The sequence below is a fragment of the Podarcis gaigeae genome, assembly GCF_964106915.1.
Source record: "Podarcis gaigeae genome assembly, chromosome: 16".
Lineage (NCBI taxonomy): Eukaryota > Metazoa > Chordata > Lepidosauria > Squamata > Lacertidae > Podarcis > Podarcis gaigeae.
Window position 1 is genome coordinate 7,707,236 of NC_139693.1, and position 25,064 is coordinate 7,732,299.

Consider the following 25,064-nt stretch of genomic DNA (forward strand, 5'->3'; position numbering starts at 1 on the left):
GAACCTGGAGTACTGGCGCACGGCGCGGTTCCTGAACCAGAGACACATCCGCTGGGCGGAGTTCTTTGCGGATTTCGACTTCCGGATAGAATACATCCCGGGAGACAACAACGTCATGGCGGATGCGCTATCCAGGAAGCCGCAGTATCTCGAGGAAGCAGCACCGGTGGCAGCCAAACACATTTTCGCACCGAAAGCATGGGCGTGCGCTTCAGCCACCGTGGACCTGGACGCGGTACGTCGCGCACTGCAGACGGATTCGTTCGCACGATCCAAGATGGAGGAGGTGCGAAGAGGCACAGCGAAGGGCGACGAGTTCCAGATACGCGACGGACTGCTCATCTGCAAAGGGGCACTCTATGTGCCGGGAGACGAACTCCGCGCGAAAGTACTGCAGCAGTTACACGATGCGCCCAGCGCCGGGCACTTCGGCAAGGACAAGACGGCGGAATTAGTAGCCAGAGACTTTTGGTGGCCCAAGATGAGGGGAGAAGTCGCGGATTACGTCACTAGGTGTGACACATGCCAAAGAGCCAAACCAGTACACAGGCCGCCGGCGGGACTGCTGGAACTGCTACAGACGCCGCTCGAGCCGTGGGAGAAAGTGGCCCTGGACTTTGTCACAGATCTGCCCAGCTCACGAGGCAAAACAGTGGTCGTAGACCTGTTCACCAAGATGGCGCATTTCATTCCTTGCGCGAAGGTGGCCACAGCAGAACAGACCGCCAAGCTGTTCATAGTCCACGTGTTCAAGGTTCACGGCTTACCGCAGTCCATCCTGTCCGACCGGGGTCGCCAATTCATCTCGAGCTTCTGGCAGAAGCTGCTGGGCATCCTGAAGGTCAAGATTAACTTAGCGTCGGCACGACACCCGCAGACCAACGGACAAGCGGAGAGGGTCAACGCCATCATGCAGCAGTACCTGCGATGCTACGCGAATCAACAGCCCTCGACCTGGGTGGACTACCTACCGCTGGCCGAGTTCGCCTACAACAACACGAAACACGTGTCTACGGGAGTGACACCGTTCTTCGCCAACAATGGGCGGCATCCCAGAAGCTTCCCGGGATTAGAGAAAGTGGGGGAGGGGGAGCCACAGGGAGCAGAGGCCTTGGCAGCGGAGTTACAGGAGGTCCATGAGCAACTCCGAAGGCACTTGGAGCTAGTAAAACACGCCTACAAAATGCAGGCAGACAGGCACAGGAGAGTCGGAGAAGACATCCAGGTAGGGGACTGGGTCTGGTTAGCAGCCCAGGCAGTGCCGGCCAGAACATTAGCTAAGAAGAAGCTCAGACACAAGCAGCTAGGGCCTTACCAAGTCGAGGCGCAAATCAATCCGGTAGCCTTCCGGTTGACACTCCCGGAGGACTCCAGAATGCACCCGGTCTTTCATAGATCAGTGCTCACACCCTACAAGGAACCCCACAGGTTTCAGGCGCCAGGGAACGCACCAGACCCACTCAGCAAATCGCCAACAAGGGGGGGGTCACCGAGGGCGGCGCCACTCAACGAGGTCACGGAGATTTTAGACTCGAGATGGGGGGAAGAGGGGGTTGAATATCTACTCGCCAGGGAAGGTACCTCGGCCAGCGCCAACAGGTGGGTACCGTACTATGCCGTGGAGGAGCACTACCTCAAAGACGAGTTCCATGCACTCTTCCCACACAGGCCCATGCCGGCAGATTATTTCGACGACTATCTTTTCACACCCACACTTTCAGCCAGCACGTTCCAGGGGTTCTCATCAGCTGAGGAAACGGCGCCAGAAACAAGCTCCCCAGAAGGATCACTCTCGGGGTTTGCCACAGACCGCTCGTATTGGTGGGACAATCAACCGGAGGTGGGGTGGAGCAGGGAACTGCTGAGGGGGCCCTTACAAGCAGCATCACCCGAGGCAACAGGGGGGGAGAGGGACATGGACGTGTTGGGGGAGGATCCTGGGTTCGAGCACAGCTGCAGAGAGATGGAAGCAGAGGAGATCAATGTCGACGAGCCCATTACGGACTGGCCGGATCTAGCTGGTGGGCTGCACACCAGGGGGGAAGAACTGTATCCCGCACTCACCCCCACAGCACTGGAGCACCCGGAACCCGCACCCGAAGAGGGGGAGGGGGAAGGGGGGCTTCGAGGGGGGGATGGATGTCAGGGGCTCAGGAGCAGAGGCACAGGGGAGAGAGGAAATGGAGAGCGAAGGGGAAGAATCGGAGGGCAGCGTAGGGGAGTATGAAAGTGGCCCGAGAGATTCCATGAGCCTCTCCAGCGAATCAGAAGATTCCCAGAGGGGGGCGCCTATGGCCAGGGCAAGGGGGGTCCCAGGGGGGACACACCAGAAGCAAGGGGCCAGCGGGGACTCCCAAAGCAGCAGCGGGAGATCAGGACCAGCTCCTACACCAGAGTGTAGTGGGGAGGAAGAGTCCCATGTATCAGGGCCAGCTTCTCCTCCAGCAGGGAGAGAAGATGAATCAGGGCTGGCCACGCCTCTATCACAGAGTGAGGGAACGGAGGGGAAGTCAGGTCCAGCTAGCCTCTCCGAAGGGGGAAGCAGTGACAGGAGCAGTGTAACGGTCAGGAGGAAGGTTGCCGGCTGGGCACGCGCGCCAAGTTCGAATGTACAGGCGCGCGGCACAGCAGGAAACCCGGATTGGGAACCAGGTCCTAAAGCCCGCCGGAGGGAGGGGGAAGACTCAGGGGACTCAGCGTCAGAAGAGTCTAGAAAGGGCAAGACCCCAGCGGACAGGCGGACCCAGAGGAGGAAAGAGCAAAGGAAGAGGTGGAGCAAGGCTAGAGTCTTAAACTGGTGTCTGGGGGGAGGAGATTCAGACGGAGCTTCAGCGGTCTAGAGTTTGAGACGTAGAGCTGCGCGCCACGGCTTTGAAATCGAAACTGAACTTCAATAAAGACGTTTGTATATAACAACGAACTGGCGTTGGTCCTTTGTGAGCTGGGACCTCGGGCAGTCCTGACAACATGTTTATATGTTTTGTTCATTTATGTATGGTGTCTTGTTTTGCCTTTAAATCTGTGTTGAAAAAACCAATAAAAAATTATATATATATAAAAAAATGAAACCAGTGGAAAAAGCAAGCGGTCTTCTGATGAATTCAAGCACACACAAGAGTATGATACATTTAGTCATCCGTCTTGGGATGTTCTAGGACAGATGTGTCTCTCCTAATGTCATGGGGCTCCCAACTCCCATTGGCCCCAGTTAGCACAGCCAACAGTCAGAGATGACAGAGGTTGTGGTCCAGACACTCCTGGGGAAAGCACAATGAGGAAAGCTGGCTCAGAAAAATCCAAGGTTGGAAGCAGTGTGTGATGGCCTGGGAATCGGATTCAGAGGCTGAACCTGAAGAATCCCAGCCTGCATAGGAGTCCCCTCCTCCAGGGCCAGCTGAGCCAGGGCAGGGGCTTGAATCTGAAGGGCCCCAGTTGTGGTCCAGAAACTCCTGGGGGAAAACACAATGGGGAAAGCTGGCTCAGAAAAATCCAGGGTTGGAAGCAGTGGTAGTTTCAGCCCAATCCTTCTACAGTTAGCAGGCTGATAACCAAGAATAACTTACAGGAGGGATGGGAAATCTGCCCCCCTCCCCAAATATCCCTGGACTCTCCAGCTCACAGTGACCCCAGCAGTTGACAGGGCAATTCCTGCACTCAGGGACCAAAATGCATTGCAACCATTGGAACCAAGAAAACAGTAACTTGTAACATGGAATTTTTCATCGAGAACATTCTAAGGCATTTTTGTTCCATCACTGCTAGACTTCATAACACTTTGTTAAATTTTATGCCAGATTGATTCTAACATTGGTTTTCCCTTTTTAAAAAGCAAGTTTGGTCTTATCTTGGGTAAACTCTCCAGGGGTCCAGGCTGTAGTCTTTTCCAACTCCGCTCTCACTCAGCCCAAGGGGTTCCTTAGGCTGAAGCACTGCACACTAACTCGTGCCCATTCTCTGTGGTTCTTCTGCATAACTATTGAAAACATTGATTAGATGATCTTTGTCAATTAATTTGTCAGGCCCAGGCTGAGATGGGAGTAATCAGCCTCCCAAATTCTTCCCGGTGTAAGGGAAGATGCAGTCTCATCCGCGGATGCGCAATAAACCACCCCCAAGTTCGTAAAGAAGGAGGAGGTGGGGGCACTGGATGGAAAGCCCCCAAGGGAGTTCGAATCTCCTGGACGCTGTCCCCGCAAGCACACTAAGTTCCATTTCTTAAGATGAAAAGCAACAGTCTCTGGGAACGGCCATTCTAGTGGGACTGGAAGAAGCGCGAATCGATGCCACCTACGCCTAATTCGGAGAGTTGCTCCAGAAGGAAACCATGGTGGATGGTATCAAAAGCTGCTGAGAGGTCGAGGAGAATTAACAGGGACATGTTTCTCTTCTCTCTCTCTCAACAGAGGTCATCATACAGGGCGACCAAAGCAGTTTCTGTGCCAAAACCCTGACTGAAACGGATCCAGAAAATCAGTTTCTCCCAAAAGCACCTGGATCTGGTCTGCGACCACTCGCTCCAGAACCTTGCTTGGGAAAGGGAGATTAGCAACTGGTCTGTAGTTAGTTAGGTTTTCCGAATCCAGGGAAGCTTTCTTAAGGATTGGTTTTACCATCGCCTCCTCCAAACAGGCAGGGACCACCCCATCTTGTAAAGAGGCATTGATCAACTCCCTGGACCCGCCAGCTATATTTCCTTTCCCTCGATGGACTTCCGACTTCACTCTTGCAGTTTAAATGGGAACACTTCTTACAATTTTTGTCAGTGTTTTTAATTAAAAGCTAATGGTGGGGAAATGAGCTCTATGTGGGGCTACCTTTGAAGGTGACCCAGAAACTGCAATTAATCCACAATGTGGCAGCTAGACTGGTGACTGGGAGTGCCCACCAGGACCACATAACACCGGTTCTGAGAGATCTGCATTGGCTCCCAGTACGTTTCCAAGCACAATTCAAAGTGTTGGTGCTGACCTTTAAAGCCCTAAACGGCCTCGGTCCTGTATACCTGAAGGAGCGTCTCCACCCCCATCGTTCAGCCCGGACACTGAGGTCCAGCGCCGATGGCCTTCTGGCGGTTCCCTCATTGTGAGAAGTGAGGTTACAGGGAACCGGACAGAGGGCCTTCTCGGTAGTGGTGCCCGCCCTGGGGAACGCTCTCCCATCAGATGTCAAGGAAATAAGCAGCTATCTTATTTTTAAAAGACATCTGAAGGCAGCCCTGTTTAGGGAAGTTTTTAGTATTTAATGCTGTATTGTTTTTAACACTCGATTGGGAGCCGCCCAGAGTGGCTGGGGAAACACAGCCAGATGGGCCGGGTATAAATAATAAATTATTATTATTATTTCAGCCGGTTGAAGATCTTTGGCTAAACCTCAAAGTGTTGAACCGATACAGTCAGAAGGAAGCATGACTGGTTTCAAGAGAGATGACTCCCAGGAAAACACTGCATTGCGCTACCGCTGCTTGTGTGTGTGTGTGTGAGAGAGAGAGAGAGAGAGAGAGAGAGAGTAAAATAATGGATCCACAAAATTCCTGGGCTCTTCTTGGTGGTGTTATCAGCACCTTAAACAATTCAGCAGCATCAAGAAACTTGGCTATCTCACTGCTCACTCCTGACCCCAGGTTAACGTGTTTAAAAGCACAAGTCCCAAAACTGGCAAGAGTATTGTTAGCCCAGATATGGAAACAAGAAGAAATTCCGATGAAAGAAGAATGGCAGACAAAATTTATGGACTATGCAGAATTGGACAAAATGGCAGGAAGGATTCGAAACCTGCGGGACCAGAGATTTACCGAAGATTGGGAGAAGTATATGAATTATTTGTAATCAACAAATTACGCTAGTGGGACTACAAGAAGTTTTGTAAGGAGAAATATACGAAGTGTTACAAAGTAGAAAAAGACAGAGATATGCGTAATGAGTTTGAAATGTAATAGGGAAGATAAGAAATGCATACTAAGAGATTAGATTGGAAAAATTTCACACAGGATTGATGGAAGTCAAAAATTTGAATAAGATGTAAAAGTGTAGGAGTGCTCTTATTAATCAGAGTTCAACCCTTCCTTTACTTTGAGAACGCCTCATAAAAGTATGTTTAATTACTGTTGAAAATGATATGTTAAAAAAAACTAATAAAAAATTATATTAAAAATATAATAATAATAATAAAGCACAAGTCCCAAAACCAATCCTTCTTGCACCCCTCCTTTGGAAGAACAGCCCATTAATCAAATGTCCTAGCCGAGCTCAATGCATGTACCTCTTGCACCATCTAGTGGCTCAGATCGTTGTCACGGTATGATCACAATCTTGCACAAAGCACCCAGTTTGCTTGATGCTTGTCATTAACCAAACGAGCATCCTGATTTCCTGACCTGCAGTACACGTTCTGCCTGCTCTTCTGTTGCTCTTGGTCAGGGCTGGAGTCAGATTCAGGTCAGCAATAAAGGAGGAAGATCTCCATTGTCAGCGAAATTAACTCTTTATCCAAGGAAACAAACGTACCACTCGGCCTCGTGGCCTCAGCAACATTTCTCAGTAGGTCTTGCCCCTATGGAGCAGTTGCCAATACTGGAGGTTCCGGCCTTCCACACCTCCCTAAGGCTCTGTCTCTCCCAGATGTTTCCCTTTTTTATATATATAAATATATCTTTATTGGTTTAAAATTCAACCTTACAATAAAGGTAAGTACAACAAAGTTGAGCACAGAAAAGAAAAAGAAAAGAAAAAAAAAGAATTCTCCAAATCAAAAACTACAAAAAGTTTAAAAGTAACAAGAAAAGAAAAAGCAAAAAGAGCAATTACCAGATATTTATACAGCATCATGTCTTATCCAATAAAGTCTTCTGTGAAAAGCTTCCAGTCGTTCTCATTATACTTTTTCTATTGTCTTGATTTTATCACACAGTTTGTTTTATATCTTTTCCCATATATTCCTCTAAGATGTTTATTCCATTTATTTATTATGCACAAATATCATTCAATTCTGCTAGGATGGTATCATTTTTATAATATAGTCTTATGTATTCCTTAAATATTTTCCATTCTCCATATACTTATTGATTTAAGGTTCCCCTGACTTTTCCAGTTTGCTAGTTGAAAATACTCTATCATGAGTGTTTGCCATTTCTGTTATTGTTGGTGTTATTTCGCCTTTCCAACTTCTGGCCGCCAGTATTCTCCCAGTGGTCTCTCCCAGATGTTTCCCAAGCAGCCTCAACATGTGCCCACACACCTCTGGTCCCTGCTCTGCCTTCCTCATTATCCTGCACATTCTTGGAGACCAAGGGGGAGAGGAACTTGTCTGTGCTGGTCCCGGGGGCCAGTGGCGTAGCGTGGGGGGTGCAGGGGGGGCGGCCGCACCGGGCGCAACATCTGGGGGATAGGGTTAGGGGGCGCAAATCCATGGGTTAGGGGGCACAAATCCACGGGTTAGGGGGTGCAAATTACTTGCCTTGCCCCGGGTGCTGACAACCCACGCTAGGCCACTGCCGGGGGCTAACCGAGAGGCAAGGTTCGAGTCCAGTCCTAGGTCGATGGTGCGGGGTATGGGGGCTGTCCGTCAAGGCTGAAACAGGGTCCAAGGCAAGGAGTCAGGTGAGGCCAGGAACTCTGGCAGAAGTGCAGGACAGGGTGCCGGCAGGAACAGGTTACCAACAATGTTGCTCCCACAACCTGGGACTGGGGCTGGCTGGCTTTTATCTCTTCTGAGGCATAGGGCAGCCCCGATCCTCAGGTGACTCACCTCTCCTGGCCTGGAGGCGAGCACTCCTCCTGCAGGAACTTAGTTCCCTCCACCTCTCTGCCCTGAGCCTCTGCAGCTCAAGAGAGACTGGAGGGTTACCGGACCCAGAGGCAACCTCAGCTTCCTCTGACGGGGCTGAGAGTGGAGCACCTGCAGGCATTGGGTCCTCCATCACCTCAGGAGCCAGAGCAGGCTCAGCTGGTGCCTGCACCTGAGGATCCAGCACAGGTGAGGACCCTTCAGGCTCAGGCCCCAGCCCTGGCTCAGCTGGTTCTGGAGGCAGGGACTCCTGTGCAGGCTGGGATTCCTCAGGTTCAGCCTCTGAGTCCGAATCCCAGGCCATCACACCGTCGCAGCAAGAGAGGGAGACTTCCTGGATTTTTCAGCAGCCTTCTTCAGCCTTGGAGTCTGAACTGCTCCCTATCACAGGCTCTTCCCGCACACTTCACCCTGTTGCCCCTTCAAGTATCTGGCACCTCCTCCCAGTCTTCTCCCTCTGATCTCTCCTTGGTATCCCATTACCTCTGGGGATTCCCTTTGGGGTTTCCTTGCTGCTGCCTCCCACAACTCCTCCTTGCCCAGCCAACTTGGACGGAGAACTTTGTGAACTTGGACTGTTGATAAGTGTAATAAGAATGTTAAGGTCTTATATATATAATAAGTTGGGACGCAGGTGGCACTGTGAGTTATACCACAGAGCCTAGGGCTTGCTGATCAGAAGGTGAGCGGTTCGAATCCGCGACGGGGTGAGCTCCCGTTGCTCGGTCCCTGCTCCTGCCAACCTAGCAGTTCAAAAGCACATCAAAGTGCAAGTAGATAAATAGGTACCACTCCGGTGGGAAGGTAAACGGCATTTCCGTGCGCTGCTCTGGTTCGCCAGAAGCGGCTTAGTCATGCTGGCCACATGGCCCGGAAGCTGTACGCCAGCTCCCTCGGCCAATAAAGCGAGATGAGCGCCGCAACCCCAGAGTCGGCCACAACTGGACCTAATGGTCAGGGGTCCCTTTACCTTTTACTACATGAATCCTTCTTGAAATTTTGTCTTGCTTTTTGAGCAGCTGTTGATGGATGCTTTTTGCATGTCAGGCATGATAGGAACTATTTCATGGTGTTTGGGAATTGTTCCAATAACCGTGTGTCTCAGAATGCCTCTGCGCTACATTGGAACAAGGCAAAGAATGAGCAAGGCCTTTGTGTAATGCATCTCTGCTACGGAGGCTTTCATCCTGACTTAAACATATCAGAAACTCATCCTCTTTGATGTGCCTGTTAGAGAATCATTCTGCCAGAAACAAGTAGAAGTTTCTAGAAGGTTCCAGAACATTCCTTTATATATGGGAGTGGCACTCTGAGCTTAATTAGCCTCAACTGGAAGTGCCAAAAAAAAAGAAGGCCACTTGGTTTCATTTTTTGCAGGCTTCTGACCAAAGAGTACTGCCTGTAAAATCTGCTGAAGGACCATTCCTGTAATTTACAACATGCAGGAGATAAGAGAGACTTTGTTTGAAAGTGTGCTGTTAATTGCTGTTTATATTAACAGTTGAAAAATATCTTTGCTACCGTAACACTTGTACCCGGTCAGGGAATAAAATCTCTTGACCGAGACGTCAGAGTTTGGCGAGTCATCTTTAAAACCACTTCTGTTGTTGTCCACTGCTTCCGGGAAGATTACTCTGCTGAACAATTGAAAGAGGTTTTACCTACACACAAGTATATGCGCAGTGAGAGTGTGTGGACAGTAAACTTTTAATAGTGCCAAGAGATTCTGATGGGTTGGAAACTTGCTTGAAAGGAATAAGCTGTTACTATACAGTGGACACTCGGGTTGCGAACGTGATCCGTGCGGGAGGCACATTCGTAACCCGCAGCGCCCCGTCTGTGTACATGCGGGTTGCAATTCGGCGCTTCTGCGCATGCGCAAAGCACGATTGTCGAGACCCGGAAGTAACCCATTCTGGTACTTACCTGTTATTGTTCTATAGGGAAGCTGTGTTCTGCTGCCTGTTCATTCATCTGGGAACAGATACCTTGTTCTTGGAGAGAGATAGTGTTGTTTTTTTGGGGGGGAGCGGGGAATCAGTTGTTATGCCTGTGGCCCCTTCTAAACTTTGCATCCAGCAGGGTTGCAATTCCTGGAATAGCCAGGCTAGCTTCCTGGTGTGGTAATGGCCTAAGTATGGGTTATTAACATAACAAAAGAAGTGGCTCAGCAACACAGGGCAAATGGCTGGAGGGAGCAGCCTTCCTCAACTAACTGGTGGTGAGAAAGACAAAGCAGGTAGCAGGCTGGGAAGCCAAAGTCAGAGCCATGCGTGATTTCGGCTTGAATCCAAGCCTGTGGCTATGTGAGAAGCAAGAACCTCTTCGGCTGTTAATGCTGCGAGCCCCTCCATCGTAGACTCAGCCAGGGGTCAGCAAACTTTTTCAGCAGGGGGCCAGTCCACTGCCAGACTATATTCTGAAGGGGGGGGGGGGAAATGAACGAATTCCTATGCCCCACAAATAACCCAGAGATGCATTTTAAATAAAAGGACACATTCCACTCATGTAAAAACACGCTGATTCCCAGACCATCCGCGGGCCGGATTTAGAGGGTGATTGGGCCAGATCCGGCCCCCGGTCCTTAGTTTGCCTATCCATGACTCAGGCTTTATATATGTGTGAATAAACCATGTATCTTAAAGAGACCACAGTCTCTGCTGTCCCTTATTCCAAGGAAGATGAACCCTGGGTAAGCTCCTGGAACCCCTGGAAATTGGGGAAATTGAGGAAATACGTTTGCATTTTGATTATTACAGAATTAAGCATTTCCTTCTGTAAAAAAAGAATAATAACAATGTTACTTTTTATAGGCCGATGTATGTAATGGTACTGCTGGTTTTTCCTGTTATGATCAGCCATTCTATTCTGTGTGTGTTTTCCTACTATGAATTCATGGTAATGGATTTTGGTTTTTTAAAAAGGTATGTTCCATTGAGAAGTGGTGGGATTACCTTCATGGGAAGCTTTTCAACAGAGGTTGGGCAGCCCACATTGCATGGGCAGCCCACATTCTATGAACAGATGCTTTAGGGTCACATGTCTCGTGAAAATCCTTTATTTGGCAGCTTTTACAACAGGCAGTACCAATTTATGGGGGGAGCTCAATCGTGGTCTGGGCCACATCGGTCCTCGCCGTGACTCAGGCGATGGGCATCGTCTACCAGGAAAGCAAACACTTTGGTGAACTCCTCAAAAGTCAGTTGTCCGTTCTTGTCAACATCTGCCTTTTTGAAGAGCTCTTTCATGTAGTCTGGGCGGTTTCTGTTCTGTAAGGGAAGATGGGGAGAACTAGATGAAACTTTGGTTGGCAAATGCTCCTCTGAAAACATCATGATCTGCCTTATTCTTTGACCTTAGGGGACCAGATATGGCTGGACTACAATTTCCATCATCCATCACCACTTAAAAAAACCAACCATGATATAATTCTCAAGGCAATTTTCCATTGACGACAGATTGCTGTTCTATAGCGCCCACTGGTGTCACATTTTTATAACATATTTTTAACGTTTTAACTGACCAGTGTAGATAATAATAATAATAATAATAATTTATTTTTATACCCCTCCCAACTGGCTGGGTTTTCCCAGCCACTCTGGGCGGCTCCCAACAATATTATTATAATAATTAATAATAATAATAATAATAATAATAATAATAATAATAATAATAATAATAGAAAGCGATAAAATATCAAATATTAAAAACTTCCCTAAACAGGGCTGCCTTCAGATTTCTTCTCAAAGTCGTATAAGTTATTTATCTCCTTGACATCTGAGGGAGAGTGTTCCACAGGGAGGGTGCCACTACCGAGAAGGCCCTCTGCCTGGTTCCCTGTAACTTCGCTTCTCGCAGTGAGGGAACTTCCAGAAGGCCCTTGGTGCTGGACCTCAGTGTCCGGGCTGAACGATGGGGGTGGAGACGCTCTTTCAGGCATACTGGAAGATTAGTCCTGATTTGTCCTCTCAGTATTTTGCAGGAGGGATAAAATAAAATAAAGTCCTTCCAGTAGCACCTTAGAGACCAACGTAGGTTTGTTATTGGTATGAGCTTTCGTGTGCACGCACACTTCTTCAGATACACTGAAACAGAAGTCACTAGACCCTTATATATAGTGAGAGGGTGGGGAGGGGTATTACTCAGAAGGGTGTTGGGAATGGGTGATTGGCTGATGGGTGTGGTAAATCAGTTGACGACTGCAATTGGTCTTAACGACTGCAATTGTTCTTACAGGAAACGACTGCAATTGGTCTTACAGGAAAAAGCAAGGGGTGAGATGGCCAAAAATAGCTTTATCATGTATAATGAGATAAGAATCCAATGTCTCTATTCAGACCAGGTCTCTCCATGGTTTTGAGTTTGGTAATAAGTCCCATTCCCAACACCCTCTCACTATATGTAAGGTTCTGGTGACTTCTGTTTCAGTGTACAGTGGTACCTCAGGTTACAGATGCTTCAGGTTACAGACACTGCTAACCCAGAAATAGTACCTCGGGTTAAGAACTTTGCTTCAGGATGAGAACAGAAATTGTCCTCCGGCGGCAGCGGGAAGCCCCTTTAACTAAAGTGGTACCTCAGGTTAAGAACAGTTTCAGGTTAAGAACGGACCTCCAGAACAAATTAAATTCTTAACCTGAGGTACCACTGTATCTGAAGAAGTGTGCATACACACGAAAGCTCATACTAATAACAAACTTCTCTAAGGTGCTACTGGAAGGATTTTTTTAATTTTATTTCAGCTATGGCAGACCAACACAGCTACCTACCTATATCTAGAATTGCAGGAGGGATGTAGGTGCATACTAAAAGCTCACCCGCCAGGCCTCCCCATTTGGCCCCACATGGCCTTTTGAGGGAAGCTATGCCCAGCAGCCCTGCAACTAAAATCATACATAATGTGGGGCGTTGGTGTGGCAGGGAAGGCTTCAAAGGAAGAATCAGGGATTTGAAGTGGGCCCCCAATAGTTCCTTGGGGACCACAGTTTGGTTAAAGGTGCTGAGAGTTGCTAGGGGACCCTCTTTTCCCCTCACAGCACTACAGTTCCCAGGGTGGTTTAACAGTCCATCCCTTTTCTTGGGGAACTCAGTAAAGACCAGGTCTCATCTAACCTCTGCATCACCTTTGCGCAAGCAAATCAGGATGAACTCTCGGCAAACAGGTCATCCGGATGGCCCCAACATTACAAGAAAGCTAGCATCTTAAAAAGCAAAGACATCACCTTGCCAACAAAGGTCCGTATAGTTAAAGCTATGGTTTTTCCATTAGTGATGTATGGAAGTGAGAGCTGGACCATAAAGAAGGCTCATTGCCGAAGAATGGATCTTTTGAATTCTGGTGCTGGAGGAGACTCTGGAGAGTCCCATGGACTGCAAGAAGATCAAACCTCTCCATTCTGAAGGAAAACAGCCCTGAGTGCTCACTGGAAGGACAGATCCTGAAGCTGAGGCTCCAATACTTTGGCCAGCCCATGAGAAGAGAAGACTCCCTAGAAAAGACCCTGATGTTGGGAAAGATGGAGGGCAGAAGGAGAAGGGACGACAGAGGACGAGATGGTTGGACAGTGTTCTCGAAGCTACCAGCATGAGTTTGACCAAACTGCGGGAGGCAGTGGAAGACAGGAGTGCCTGGCGTACTCTGGTCCAGGGGGTCACGAAGAGGCGGACATGACTAAACGACTAAAGAACAACAACAACCTGACTCCCGATTTTTTGCAAACACATTTGAACCACCAACAATGCCATTTCCTTTGGCTTCACTCACGCAGGCAGCCAGGAAAGTGGGAGCTTGGCTCTTGAGAAGCTCCGTCATGTCCTTGAGGCTCAAGAAGTCATCCTTGCCTTCCCGAGGAGCGAACTGATGGTAGATGTTCACAATGATCTCGAGCGCCAACTCCAGAGTGCAGTGAGGCAAACTATCCAATGTGGCTGGAGTCTTGGGATGGGTAACCGGAGGGTGTTGGTGGGAACTCGGAGGATGTGTTGCCATTATCTGCAATCTCTGCTGACCTGGAAGAGGCAGGCATATGCATGAAACTGTTAAGATATTCCGTTCCACCTTAAGAGGAACAGGCATGACTGTTGTGTGTCACATGCCTGTTTACATTCCAGCACAGCTTGCTGGGAACTTCCGTTTGTGTATAGCTTTTGCTTATGCTTCTTGCTTTGGACATGCAAGGAGAGCAGACATGTTTTTCTTTGTCCTGATGTATGCTAAATAAACTGCTGTGAATATGCTTTACATATGCCTCTATCTGCCCTTCTGTTGCGAAGAGGTTTTTTTACTCTGCTGGCTTGTGTGCTCAGCTTCTGAAAGGTTTCTGAAGCCCTGAGTCACAGTTTGATGCAGAAGCAAGGACTGGAGTTTGACCAGCAACCGGCTGGTGGGCTGGAGCCAGCTGGGGGCCTGCCAATTGCCCCCGTTCCCTTGGACACATCTCAACGTGTTCATAATCATGGGCCTTTTCAGCCACTAAAGCTATGAAGAATTTAGGAAGCCGCAAGCCAGCAAGATATTCCAGTTCAGCCACCAGCAGTAGCTAAGGATGTGTGAATGTGTCCCTTTCGATTTCTCAGTTCTCCAAAAGACTATACATTGACAATACTATGATAGTACTTAGAACAGTCATGGCTTCCTGCCCATCGCCCCTTGCAAAGAAAGAACCATGGCAATTGTAGATTGTTAAGGCTGGAAGTCTCTCCTTGTTCCTATGTTTCAGTCATGTTCCACAGGAATACGTGGCAGGGCTGTCCACACCCAGATGTTGTTGTACAAACAGCTGTGGAGGCTGCAGGGCCCTAGAGGAACATGCCCAGACAGACCCCTGGTCCCTCTCACAGAACTCTAGGTTAGGTAAAATCATCACCTAACTTTCCAAAATTATAAAGACCTCCTAAAGGACTCTGCAAATGAGGCAGAAAAGCAGGAGCCTCTTTTGTTTGGCAAGGAAACATTTGAGAAACTATTACTACTATCATTGTCATAATCGCCACCACATTTATAACTCGCCCTTTACCACCAAGTTACAACCATTTAAGATTTAAAAAAACAGTTAAATCAGATTACAGGCACCGGAACAGGTGGAACCAGAAAACACACACCTAGGGTGTCAAAGGCCAGGTGAAGAAAGCTGTAAAGTTGTACAGTAAGCCTGCAATTTACACAGGAGTTACGTTCCGGCGATTGCGCCTAAAGCCAAAATTACGTATAGTCAAAACACATTTGGTTCAATGGCAGTTGGGTTTGCCAAAGTCCCCTTTTGGCCACTTAAAAACATATTGCCAAAACTTAGATAGCTTGAGGGTTTACCGGGAAGCGAAAAGCCAGATGAACCTCTGTGAGGCGGGAATTCCACAACTTTAGGGGCTGCCACAGAGAAGGCCCTCTCCTGGGGGACCACCACCCCAAACCTCTGAGGGAGGGGGGAGCTACCAAAAGGGTCACCTCTGCTCATTTTATTACCGGGGGGGGTGGTCCTTTAAGGAGGAAGAGGGCCTTTCAGATATTTGGCGCCTAAGTCGTTTAGGATTTTAAACACAAATGGGCAGGCCCTGAATTGGGCACAGAAACAGACCAGTAGCCAATCCAACGCTTTTAGAACAGACCTTATGCGACATCTAAAGGCAAGCCCAGCCAGCGGCGGAACATTTTACCCCGCTGCCCAGGGCGGGCGGGCACCCAAGGGGGGCGGGGCACGGAGGGTGCCCTCCCAGGCGCAGGATAGCCACTCTGGTGCATGGAGCGGCACGCGTGCCCTGCAACCAGGGGCGGAACGAGTCACCGATGGCGGACATTTGGCGTGCTGCCCACCCGAAACTGCCAAATGTCACCCCCCTCAGCGAAGACACCCAGGGCAGTACGCCCCCACCATAACCCCCTTCCTCCACCCCTGACTCCAGCCACTGTGTTTTGGACCTGTGGGAGTTTTCTGAGACATTTCCAGGGGCACACCATGTACCGGTTATTGCAATCACTGGAGAACAGGTTTTGGCGCAACATTTCTCTAAAGAGAGGTGTTATAAGAAAGAGACTCACCGAGCTTGCCAGCTGATTCCTAGCTGTGGATGTGATGTAGGGCTCTCCTGGCACTGTTTATATACACCTCCCTGAGTCTGGATTTCAGCGATGGTGATGACACAAGATTCAGCTGCTTATGAGGGAGTGATTGGGTGCCACCCAGGAATTACCATACAACCTGTTTCCTGATGGGAAGTCATTAATCCTGACCAAATTCCATATGCATCTGAAAACACCTTTCATTTTGTCACCTTCCACTCTTGTGCAATGATTAAGAGCCAAAGTTGCCGTGATTGCAGTTGTGTTTCTTGTATCCATGCCTTCTAGCCTGTACTGCAACAGTCGAGGGAGGGCAGGAAGCCAGGCAGAGAAAGTTAGACTTCGTCTTTAGCTTCGCTGCCACCGCTAAACAGCCCTTTCAACCTTCTTGGACTAGAACTGGTCCAGCCTATTCCCAAGAGTGATTTGAGTAGGATGACAATCAGGTGGTGGCTTAATAACCTTTGAAGGTGACTAGGAAATAACTAATCCAGAATGCGGCAGCTAGACTGATGACTGGGAGCGGCCGCCGGGACCACATAACACTGGTCTTGAAAGACCTACACTGGCTCCTAGTACGTTTCTGAGCACAATTCAAAGTGTTGGTGCGGACCTTTAAAGCCCTAAACAGCCTTGGTCCAGTATACCTGAAAGAGCGTCTCCACGCCCATTGTTCTGCCCGGACACTGAGGTCCAGGGCTGAGGGCCTTCTGGCAGTTCCCTCACTGTGAGAAGCCAAGTTACAGGGAACCAGGCAGAGGCCTTCTCGGTAGCGGTGCCTGTCCTGTGGAATGCCCTCCCACCAGATGTCAAAGAGAAGAACAACTACCAGACTTTTAGAAGACATCTGAAGGCAGCCCGGTTTAGGGAAGCTTTTAATGTTTAATAGACTGTTATATTTTAATATTCTGTTGGAAGCCGCCCAGGGTGGCTGGGGAAACCCAGCCAGATGGGCGGGGTATAAATAATAAAGTATTATTATTATTATAATTACTATTATTGTGATCTTGCAACGCAGCCGTGCGATTTCATTTTGCAAAGGTCACCTTCCTGGGTCAGGTGATGATTAAAAGCAATATAAAGGTATAATTCCTGCAGCAAAGATAATCCTATGTAAATGCACCTGAGAGTAAACCCAATTGTATACAGAGACAGATTTCCTTCTAAGTGTTGCTGCAGGAAGGCATGGGATATGGGAGGGCGTGTCTGTCTGTCTTCTCTCACTGCTACCTCTCTCCCCTCCACTTCCTGTTTTATCTATTTATGCTAATTGAAAGAAAGCTGGTGTAAAACATGCCAGTATAAAGGGACAAAAAGGGGCATGTGGATGGTAGGAAGAGAGAATAATAATAATAATAATAATAATAATAATAATAATAATAATAATAATTGAATTTTTGAATTTATATACCGCCCCATACCCCAAGGTCTTGGTGCACTTCACTGAATAAAATCAAAATATAAAACCACAAAATACATAATCAAAATAAAAACAACAACTGTAATAACCCCCCACCCACCCCAAAAAAACACATTTTAAAAGGGCATAGGATCATCACAACATTTAAAGTAAGACAATTAACCAAGCCACTCGTTAGAAAGACCATGATCTCAGAAATGTCTGCAGGAATATTTAGGGGCAACCAAATTGGCTGGGTGCCTTTCTGATACAGTTAAGCTGCATCCTAACTGTTTACTGGATGAAGAAGAGTTTGGATTTGATATCCCGCCTTTCACTCCCCTTCAGGAGTCTCAAAGCGGCTAACATTCTCCTTTCCCTTCCTCCCCCACAACAAACACTCTGTGAGGTGAGTGGGGCTGAGAGACTTCAGAGAAGTGTGACTGGCCCAAGGTCACCCAGCAGCTGCATGTGGAGGAGCGGAGACGCGAACCCAGTTCCCCAGATTACGTGACTACTGCTCTTAACCACTACACCACACTGGCTCTTTGTTCATGTTTCCTGTTTTCTTTTCCCAAGCAGAGATAATGTCTTGGCGTGGTGGCAGCTCCCTATAAAAAGGTCAGCAACTTTGGGGTTCCCCCCCTTTAAAAAGGTCAGCAACACTGGGAAATGGGGGGGGTCCCTGCCGGAGGGATCTTTGCACCACAGCGCCGCATATGCAAACTGTTGTGGACATGCTGGGAGCTGGATTTGAGACGGGGGAAATGAATAACCGAAGGAAACAGAAGTAGACAAATTGGCCCAACTGTCCCTTTGATAGGCAAAATCCCATTAGCAAGAAGGTGGTGAGCTCAGCTGTACAGAAAGGTTCCCAGCTCCCAAAGTTCCCAAACTTGTTCTACCAAGGGTTTTGCAATCCACTGTTGAGAACCCTTTGGTTCCAGTACACAGAGAGGCGTCCATGTTGTTGAAATGTGGTACTCGGAAGGAGAACGAATGGAAGAGCCATCTCAAAAGTCCTCATCTACATCCCAAATCACTTACTGGAACTCTGAAACAGGTAGATCCTTTGCGGAGACTGACTCATCCTCAGGCAGCTTCGACAATTATTTCCCAATCATGAACTTAGCAGAGTCTTGACACACCTCGATCAGTAGCATCAACACAGATTGGCAGCAGCTCTCCGTGGTTTTGGGCAGAGCCATTCTCAGCCCAGCTGGAAATGCCAGGCATTCGACCACCGGCCTTTGTCCATGCAGAGAGGGCTCTACCAATGAGCTGTAGCCCTTTGCCAAACAAGCACATTTCCAAAATGCAACCACAAACTAGACACATTTGTGGGGGCCATTCAAAGAAAGGAGGTGCTCTTTGTTGTATTATAGAATTGTAGAGTTCGAAGGGACCCTGAGGATCATCTAGTCCAGGCATATCCGGGTTCAAGTAGGCTGTGATCTACTATCCAGTATCAAAAACTGGCAGTGATCTACCACACTCTCCCTTTGTCATTCTTCAACTTCTTTGCATTAGGGGCAAGGGGTTAAGGCGTTGTTGGCGGCCAGAGAAACCCTGAAATATACTCGGAGTCGAGTGTGGATTTCATGCTCTTTATTCAGCTCATAGTAGGGAGGAAGGCCAATTCCCCCGAAATGTCTGCTTTATATACATTATTTACACAATGGGCCCCATGTGATTGGCTAATTCCGGGATTCTCCTGTAGATCAATCAGGTTGCGGATTCACTTCCACTTGGAGTTGGATTGGGTGGCTCCTGTGGACCAATCAGACTGCTGCATTTTGGATCCTATTGTTCTAGGACCAATCAGACTGCTGCATTCTGAATCCTATTGTTCTAGGACCAATCAGACTGCTGCATTTTGGATCCTATTGTTCTAGGACCAATCAGACTGCTGCATTCTGAATCCTATTGTTCTAGGACCAATCAGACTGCTGCATTTTGGATCCTATTGTTCTAGGACCAATCAGACTGCTGCATTTTGGGTCCTATTCAACTCAGTACATAACAGGATCCCTAACTGCTAAAAAGCCAGGGGAGTTTGAAAATACAAGAGAAGCATTGCTGGGTTTTTAATAACCCCACTCTCCAGCTTCTTGTTTAGAGATTGGCAAGAACTGAACATGAACAGAGAGCTAGGCACCACGAAGGGAAGGAGGCATGCTAAAGAGCTGAGAGATGGCAAGCCAGCTATGTAGGCAGCTATGTAGGGCAAATGTCTTGGAAGTGTGCAGGTAGATGCATGCTTCTTTTTGTATATGGTGAAAATAATTATTTATTTGGATTTATGAAATCTATTTTTGAAAAAGAGGGCTTAATAGTTTAGCTTATTAAATGGCAATGTTATTAAATACACTAATGATGTTCATTGGCCCTTGGACATTTGATTAAGCTTGATGAGTTTACTTGCTTAAATACACAATGAGTTTAAAGGAGTAATAGAGTTGCCTGGAAGTTGCCATCAAGACAGACAAGGCGGTTTCTGAAGGGGCAGCAGCAAACCAGTGAGCATTACAAAGCCCAGCTACACTTGTAACATTCAATATTTTTCTTAGACTCATCCATTATAGTGCTTTTGTTATTTTTCTCGTTGAATAAAACACTGTGAACCATGTGTGTCATTGTCATGGATTGCTCTGAAGTCATTTCTTCACCAGGTAAAGTCATTTTAGCCCCCACCCCCTATTCCACCCCCAATCTGTCCTGTACTTTGCCTGGCCAAAGGCAGCAACCCTGAGTCAAGCCATTAGTCCATCTAGGTCAGTATTGTGGACACTGACTGGCAACAGCTCTCCAGGATTTGCAAGTGTTATGGAAATTACGGGGCGGAGGGCCACATCTTTAAAGTTGTTAAATGGTACAAATGTTATGCATAAATGTATCCTTTCAGCTTGACAGCTCAGGGAAGTTACCTAGCTTTAAAAACCACATAAAATCAACTCCTTTGCCAGTTTCCTTCATTCCACGACCAATTTGCTTCATTGGTCAAGGTCTTGGAAACCACTTAATCCCCACCATAATCTCTCAAGCAGGAGGTCACGTACTCACAGGAAGGTACTCATAGGTGTCAATCGCTGGGCAAAGGCACTCCTCCGGACTTGCCCAGGTGGCAGACTATGCAAACCAAAGTTCTATTGTCCCTTTGTAGTAGGTGCATAGAATGTACTTCCCAATACATATCCTGTATCCACCTGCTGCCCCGACACATCCCTCCTATATTAATCATGTATAACCCTCCCCTTTTCTGATATAGCAATGATGTAGTGATGGTGCTTAATGAACTGTATGCTGGGATAAGATTTTTGTTGTTGTTGTTTAGTTGTTTAGTCATGTCCGACTCTTTGTGACTCTCTGGGCCAGAGCACGCCAGGCACTCCTGTCTTCCACTGCCTCCCACAGTTTGGTCAAACTCATGCTGGTAGCTTCGAGAACACTGTCCAACCATCTTGTCCTCTGTCATCCCCTTCTCCTTGTGCCCTCCATCTTTTCCAACATCAGGGTCTTATCCAGGGAGTCTTCTCTTCTCATGAGGTGGCCAAAGTCTTGGAGCCTCAGCTTCAGGATCTGTCCTTCCAGTGAGCACTCAGGGCTGATTTCCTTAAGAATGGAGAGGTTTGATCTTCTTGCAGTCCATGGGACTCTCAAGAGTCTCCTCCAGCACCATAATTCAAAGGCATCAATTCTTCAGTGATCAGCCTTCTTTATGGTCCAGCTCTCACTTCCATTCATCACTACTGGGAAAACCATAGCTTTAACTATACGTATGGATCTTTGTTGGCAAGGTGATGTCTCTGCTTTTTAAGATGCTGCCTAGGTTTGTCATTGCTTTTCTCCCAAGAAGCAGGCGTCTTTTAATTTTGTGGCTGCTGTCACCATCTGCAGTGATCATGGAGCCCAAGAAAGTAAAATCTCTCACTGCCTCCATTTCTTCCCCTTCTATTTGCCAGCAGGTGATGGGACCAGTGGCCGTGATCTTTGTTTTTTTGATGTTGAGCTTCAGACCATATGTTGCGCTCTCCTCTTTCACCCTCATTAAAAGGTTCTTTAATTCCTCCTCACTTTCTGTCATCAAGGTTGTGTCATCTGCATATCTGAGGTTGTTGATATTTCTTCTGGCAATCTTAATTCTGGCTTGGGATTCATCCAGCCCAGCCTTTCGCATGATGAATTCTGCATGTAAGTTAAATAAGCAGGGAGACAATATACAGCCTTGTCGTACGCCTTTCCCAATTTTGAACCAATCAGTTGTTCCAAAGTCCTTGTGACCCCATCCTCGGGGTTCAAAATTCCTCTTTGAACCTGTTGCGCAATAAACTTTGGTCTACAGCTATTTGCTCCGGTTGGTGGCTGGACTCCTTCCTTTATTCTGCAGGGACCCACGGGCTCTGCCCAATGAGCTGGGTGACTGAGCAGCCTCGCACCTAGATTTTTCCGTAACATCAAGCAAGGCGTCTCTCTCTCCCAGCCCTACATGGGGATGCCAGGGACCAAACCTGAGACCTTCTGATTGCGCCAAAGAATAGCCCTTCTCTAGTTCCTGCTTGCACTGGCTCCGCCCACTGGCCCATGCCCCAAAAAAAACCTTGCTAAGGAGGGAATGTGGCCCTGGGGCTGAAAAAGGGTTCTCCAACCTTATATGTGCCATGAACCTGAAACTCGGGCAATTGTACTATGTTTCACAACTCCCCATAGACTTCAGGAACATTGTGAGTTGATCATGAAGGCAAACCTCTTTTCCTTGTTATTTGTTCCAAGCCAGCGCCTGGTATCTGCCTGTCCTTCCTGTTATTGCGGTTCCTTTAATTATCCACTGCTCTTAGCCATTGATATGCCAAGCAAGTTGTTCTGTGGCCCCATTTGCACAATCCAGGTTACCAGATTCGACAAGCAATAGCTGGCTTTTCCAAGGCTTGCAAGGCGGCCTGAGTTATTAGTCGTGGGTGGATGGGCGTCACTGCTTTCTGTGTTTTCATACCCCCAAAATGTTGGGTGTTCTCATAATGGACCACGTTGCACCAGCCACAATGCTGATGTTTACTCATTTAGACGTAAGTGCATAAGAAGAGGTTGCTGGATCAGGCCAATGACCCATCAAGTCCAGCATCCTGTTCTCACAGTGGCCAACCCAGATGCCTCAATGGGAACTCGCAAGCATGACTCAAACACAGGACCCCTCTCCCCTCCTGCGGTTTCCAGCCATCGGTATTCAGAAGCATTGTTTAGGCATAGCCATCGTAGTTAGTAGGCATTGGTAGCCCTAAATCACATGGCGTTAAGTAAATTAAACTCTTTATTAAAAGATACAAGGCTGCTCAGCCCAGGCCTGGTGAGCACATCAATTCGTCCCAGTAGATCTTGCCCATATCAGGCAGTTGTGGGGGTCTCTCCCTTCCCATAGCTGCCTAATTCTCCTCCTCCCCCAAAGTTCTTCCCAAGCAATCTGAGACTCCATCGCTGTGCCTGTCTCTGTTCCACCCTCTGCATACCTCTTCTGGTCCTGGGAGACTGGGGAGAAGGGGGCTGGTCACAGCCGGAGGGGAAGGCACCTTGGCTTCTTCATCATCCTGACTCATTGCTGCCTCTTGCCCCCCCCTCTCCAACTTCCACTTCTGCCTCTGATTCTGAACTGCTTTCTGCCACAGCCTCTTCCTGCTCACTAAACCCTGTTGCCTCTTCATCTTCTGACACCTCCTCCAAGTCTTCTCCTTCTGCCCACCCATGGTTTTCCTACCACCCATCCCCAGGCATCCGGGGCAGTAGAGGCAGGGGGAAATTCCTGGCAATGCTCCTCAGGGGCTTCTGGGGAGTTCACTGCATCCCGCGGTGTCGCTTAAGCCCGTATCTGCCAACTTGAACGGCAGAACAGGTGCAACCTGGGAGTGTGTCCCTGCCATGGACGAACCTCCATCTCCGGCATGATTTGTGATCGGTTCCTCACTAATTTGGAACATTGGTGTTTATTATGCGGCGCTCATGAAACGGCATATTATAACAGGCTGCAATCAATCAGCTGCCGAGAAGACTGGGTTTGGCTCTTTGAATCATAGAATCATAGAATCATAGAGTTGGAAGAGACCACAAGGGCCATCGAGTCCAACCCCCTGCCAAGCAGGAAACACCATCAGAGCACTCCTGACATATGGTTGTCAAGCCTCTGCTTAAAGACCTCCAAAGAAGGAGACTCCACCACACTCCTTGGCAGCAAATTCCACTGTCAAACAGCTCTTACTGTCAGGAAGTTCTTCCTAATGTTTAGGTGGAATCTTCTTTCTTGTAGTTTGGATCCATTGCTCCGTGTCCGCTTCTCTGGAGCAGCAGAAAACAACCTTTCTCCCTCCTCTATGTGACATCCTTTTATATATTTGAACATGGCTATCATATCACCCCTTAACCTCCTCTTCTCCAGGCTAAACATGCCCAGCTCCCTTAGCTGTTCCTCATAAGGCATCGTTTCCAGGCCTTTGACCATTTTGGTTGCCCTCCTCTGGACACGTTCCGGTTTGTCAGTGTCCTTCTTGAACTGTGGTGCCCAGAACTGGACACAGTACTCCAGGTGAGGTCTGACCAGAGCAGAATACAGTGGCACTATTACTTCCCTTGATCTAGATGCTATACTCCTATTGATGCAGCCCAGAATTGCATTGGCTTTTTTAGCTGCCGCGTCACACTGTTGGCTCATGTCCAGTTTGTGGTCAACCAAGACTCCTAGATGTTTTTCCCATGTACTGCTCTCAAGCCAGGTGTCGCCTATCTTGTATTTGTGCCTCTCATTTTTTTTGCCCAAGTGCAATACTTTACATTTCTCCCTGTTAAAATTCATCTTGTTTGTTTTGGCCCAGTTCTCTAATCTGTCAAGGTCGTTTTGAAGTGTGATCCTGTCCTCTGGGGTGTTAGCCACCCCTCCCAGTTTGGTGTCATCTGCAAATATGATCAGGATGCCCTTGAGTCCAGGTATTTGAATGATTTTTATGAAGCTTGAAAACCCTTACAACAGCTAGCAAAGAAGGAGGAGGGACACGGTGCTTTGTGCTTCCATATGTTTTCCAAATGGTCTTTTTTCTTCTGCAAAATAAAGAGATGTGTGTAGTTGTAGCTATATTATTCTGGCCTGACACCGAGGAACAGAGGGTGGAGGCTCTTGATTTCTGCTGAACAAGGAATTTAACAATGCTTTATTATGCCCTCCCCCCTTGACTGAGGTTGAATGGACTTTATATAAATTATCTTTGGACTGGACCAGGAGTATGAGGGAGAAATTAAGAGCAAGAAGATGAACGGCTGCTAATTAAATCTGACAAGCGGTTTCATTTGTGAAAAGGCTTTATCTTTTTGCTGCATGCCAAAGAAGAACCCCAGAGTAGAATTTTAATTGTGAAGAATGGACATCTTATCAGGGAGTTATTTATAAACACAGCCTTGTATGCAAGCTGGGAACAGCGGAAGGGAAGGAATGTGGCTTTATAAACATGGCAGTGAACTGGACAAAAGAAGAAAGCGATTAACACTCCCAACACAACAGGTCTGAGAACATTTATGAAGCACTACATGCGCTGTGGGTTAAACCACAGAGCCTAGGACTTGCCTATCAGAAGGTCGGCGGTTCGAATCCCGGCGACGGGGTGAGTTCCCGTTGCTCGGTCCCTGCTCCTGCCAACCTAGCAGTTCAAAAGCATGTCAAAGTGCAAGTAGATAAAGAGGTACCGCTCTGGTGGGAAGGTAAACGGCGTTTCCATGCGCTGCTCTGGTTCGCCAGAAGTGGCTTAGTCATGCTGGCCACATGACCTGGAAGCTGTACGACGGCTCCCTCGGCCA

At 48.0% G+C, this 25,064-nt stretch overlaps 1 protein-coding gene across 1 annotated transcript; it reads right to left on the reverse strand.

The window, feature by feature from the left end:
* Positions 1-10,824: 10,824 nt before the first annotated feature.
* On the reverse strand, positions 10,825-14,971 carry LOC310834401 (protein S100-A7-like). The gene is made up of 3 exons (XM_083717893.1): positions 14,884-14,971; positions 13,547-13,791; positions 10,825-11,051 (listed from the first exon to the last, which is right to left on the reverse strand). Exons 2-3 carry the CDS (start codon positions 13,769-13,771, stop codon positions 10,887-10,889), a joined length of 390 nt encoding a protein of 129 aa, XP_083574019.1. The 5' UTR covers positions 13,772-13,791; positions 14,884-14,971; the 3' UTR covers positions 10,825-10,886.
* Between the last annotated feature and the right edge of the window lie 10,093 nt (positions 14,972-25,064).

Excerpts from the sequence above, each read along its gene's own strand:
- LOC310834401 (XM_083717893.1), bottom strand. The coding sequence starts at position 13,771 with ATGGCAACACATCCTCCGAGTTCCCACCAACACCCTCCGGTTACCCAT. Across the intron at positions 11,052-13,546 it reads CCACTTTCCTGGCTGCCTGC|AACAGAAACCGCCCAGACTA; the intron begins GTGAGTGAAGCC and ends CTTCCCTTACAG.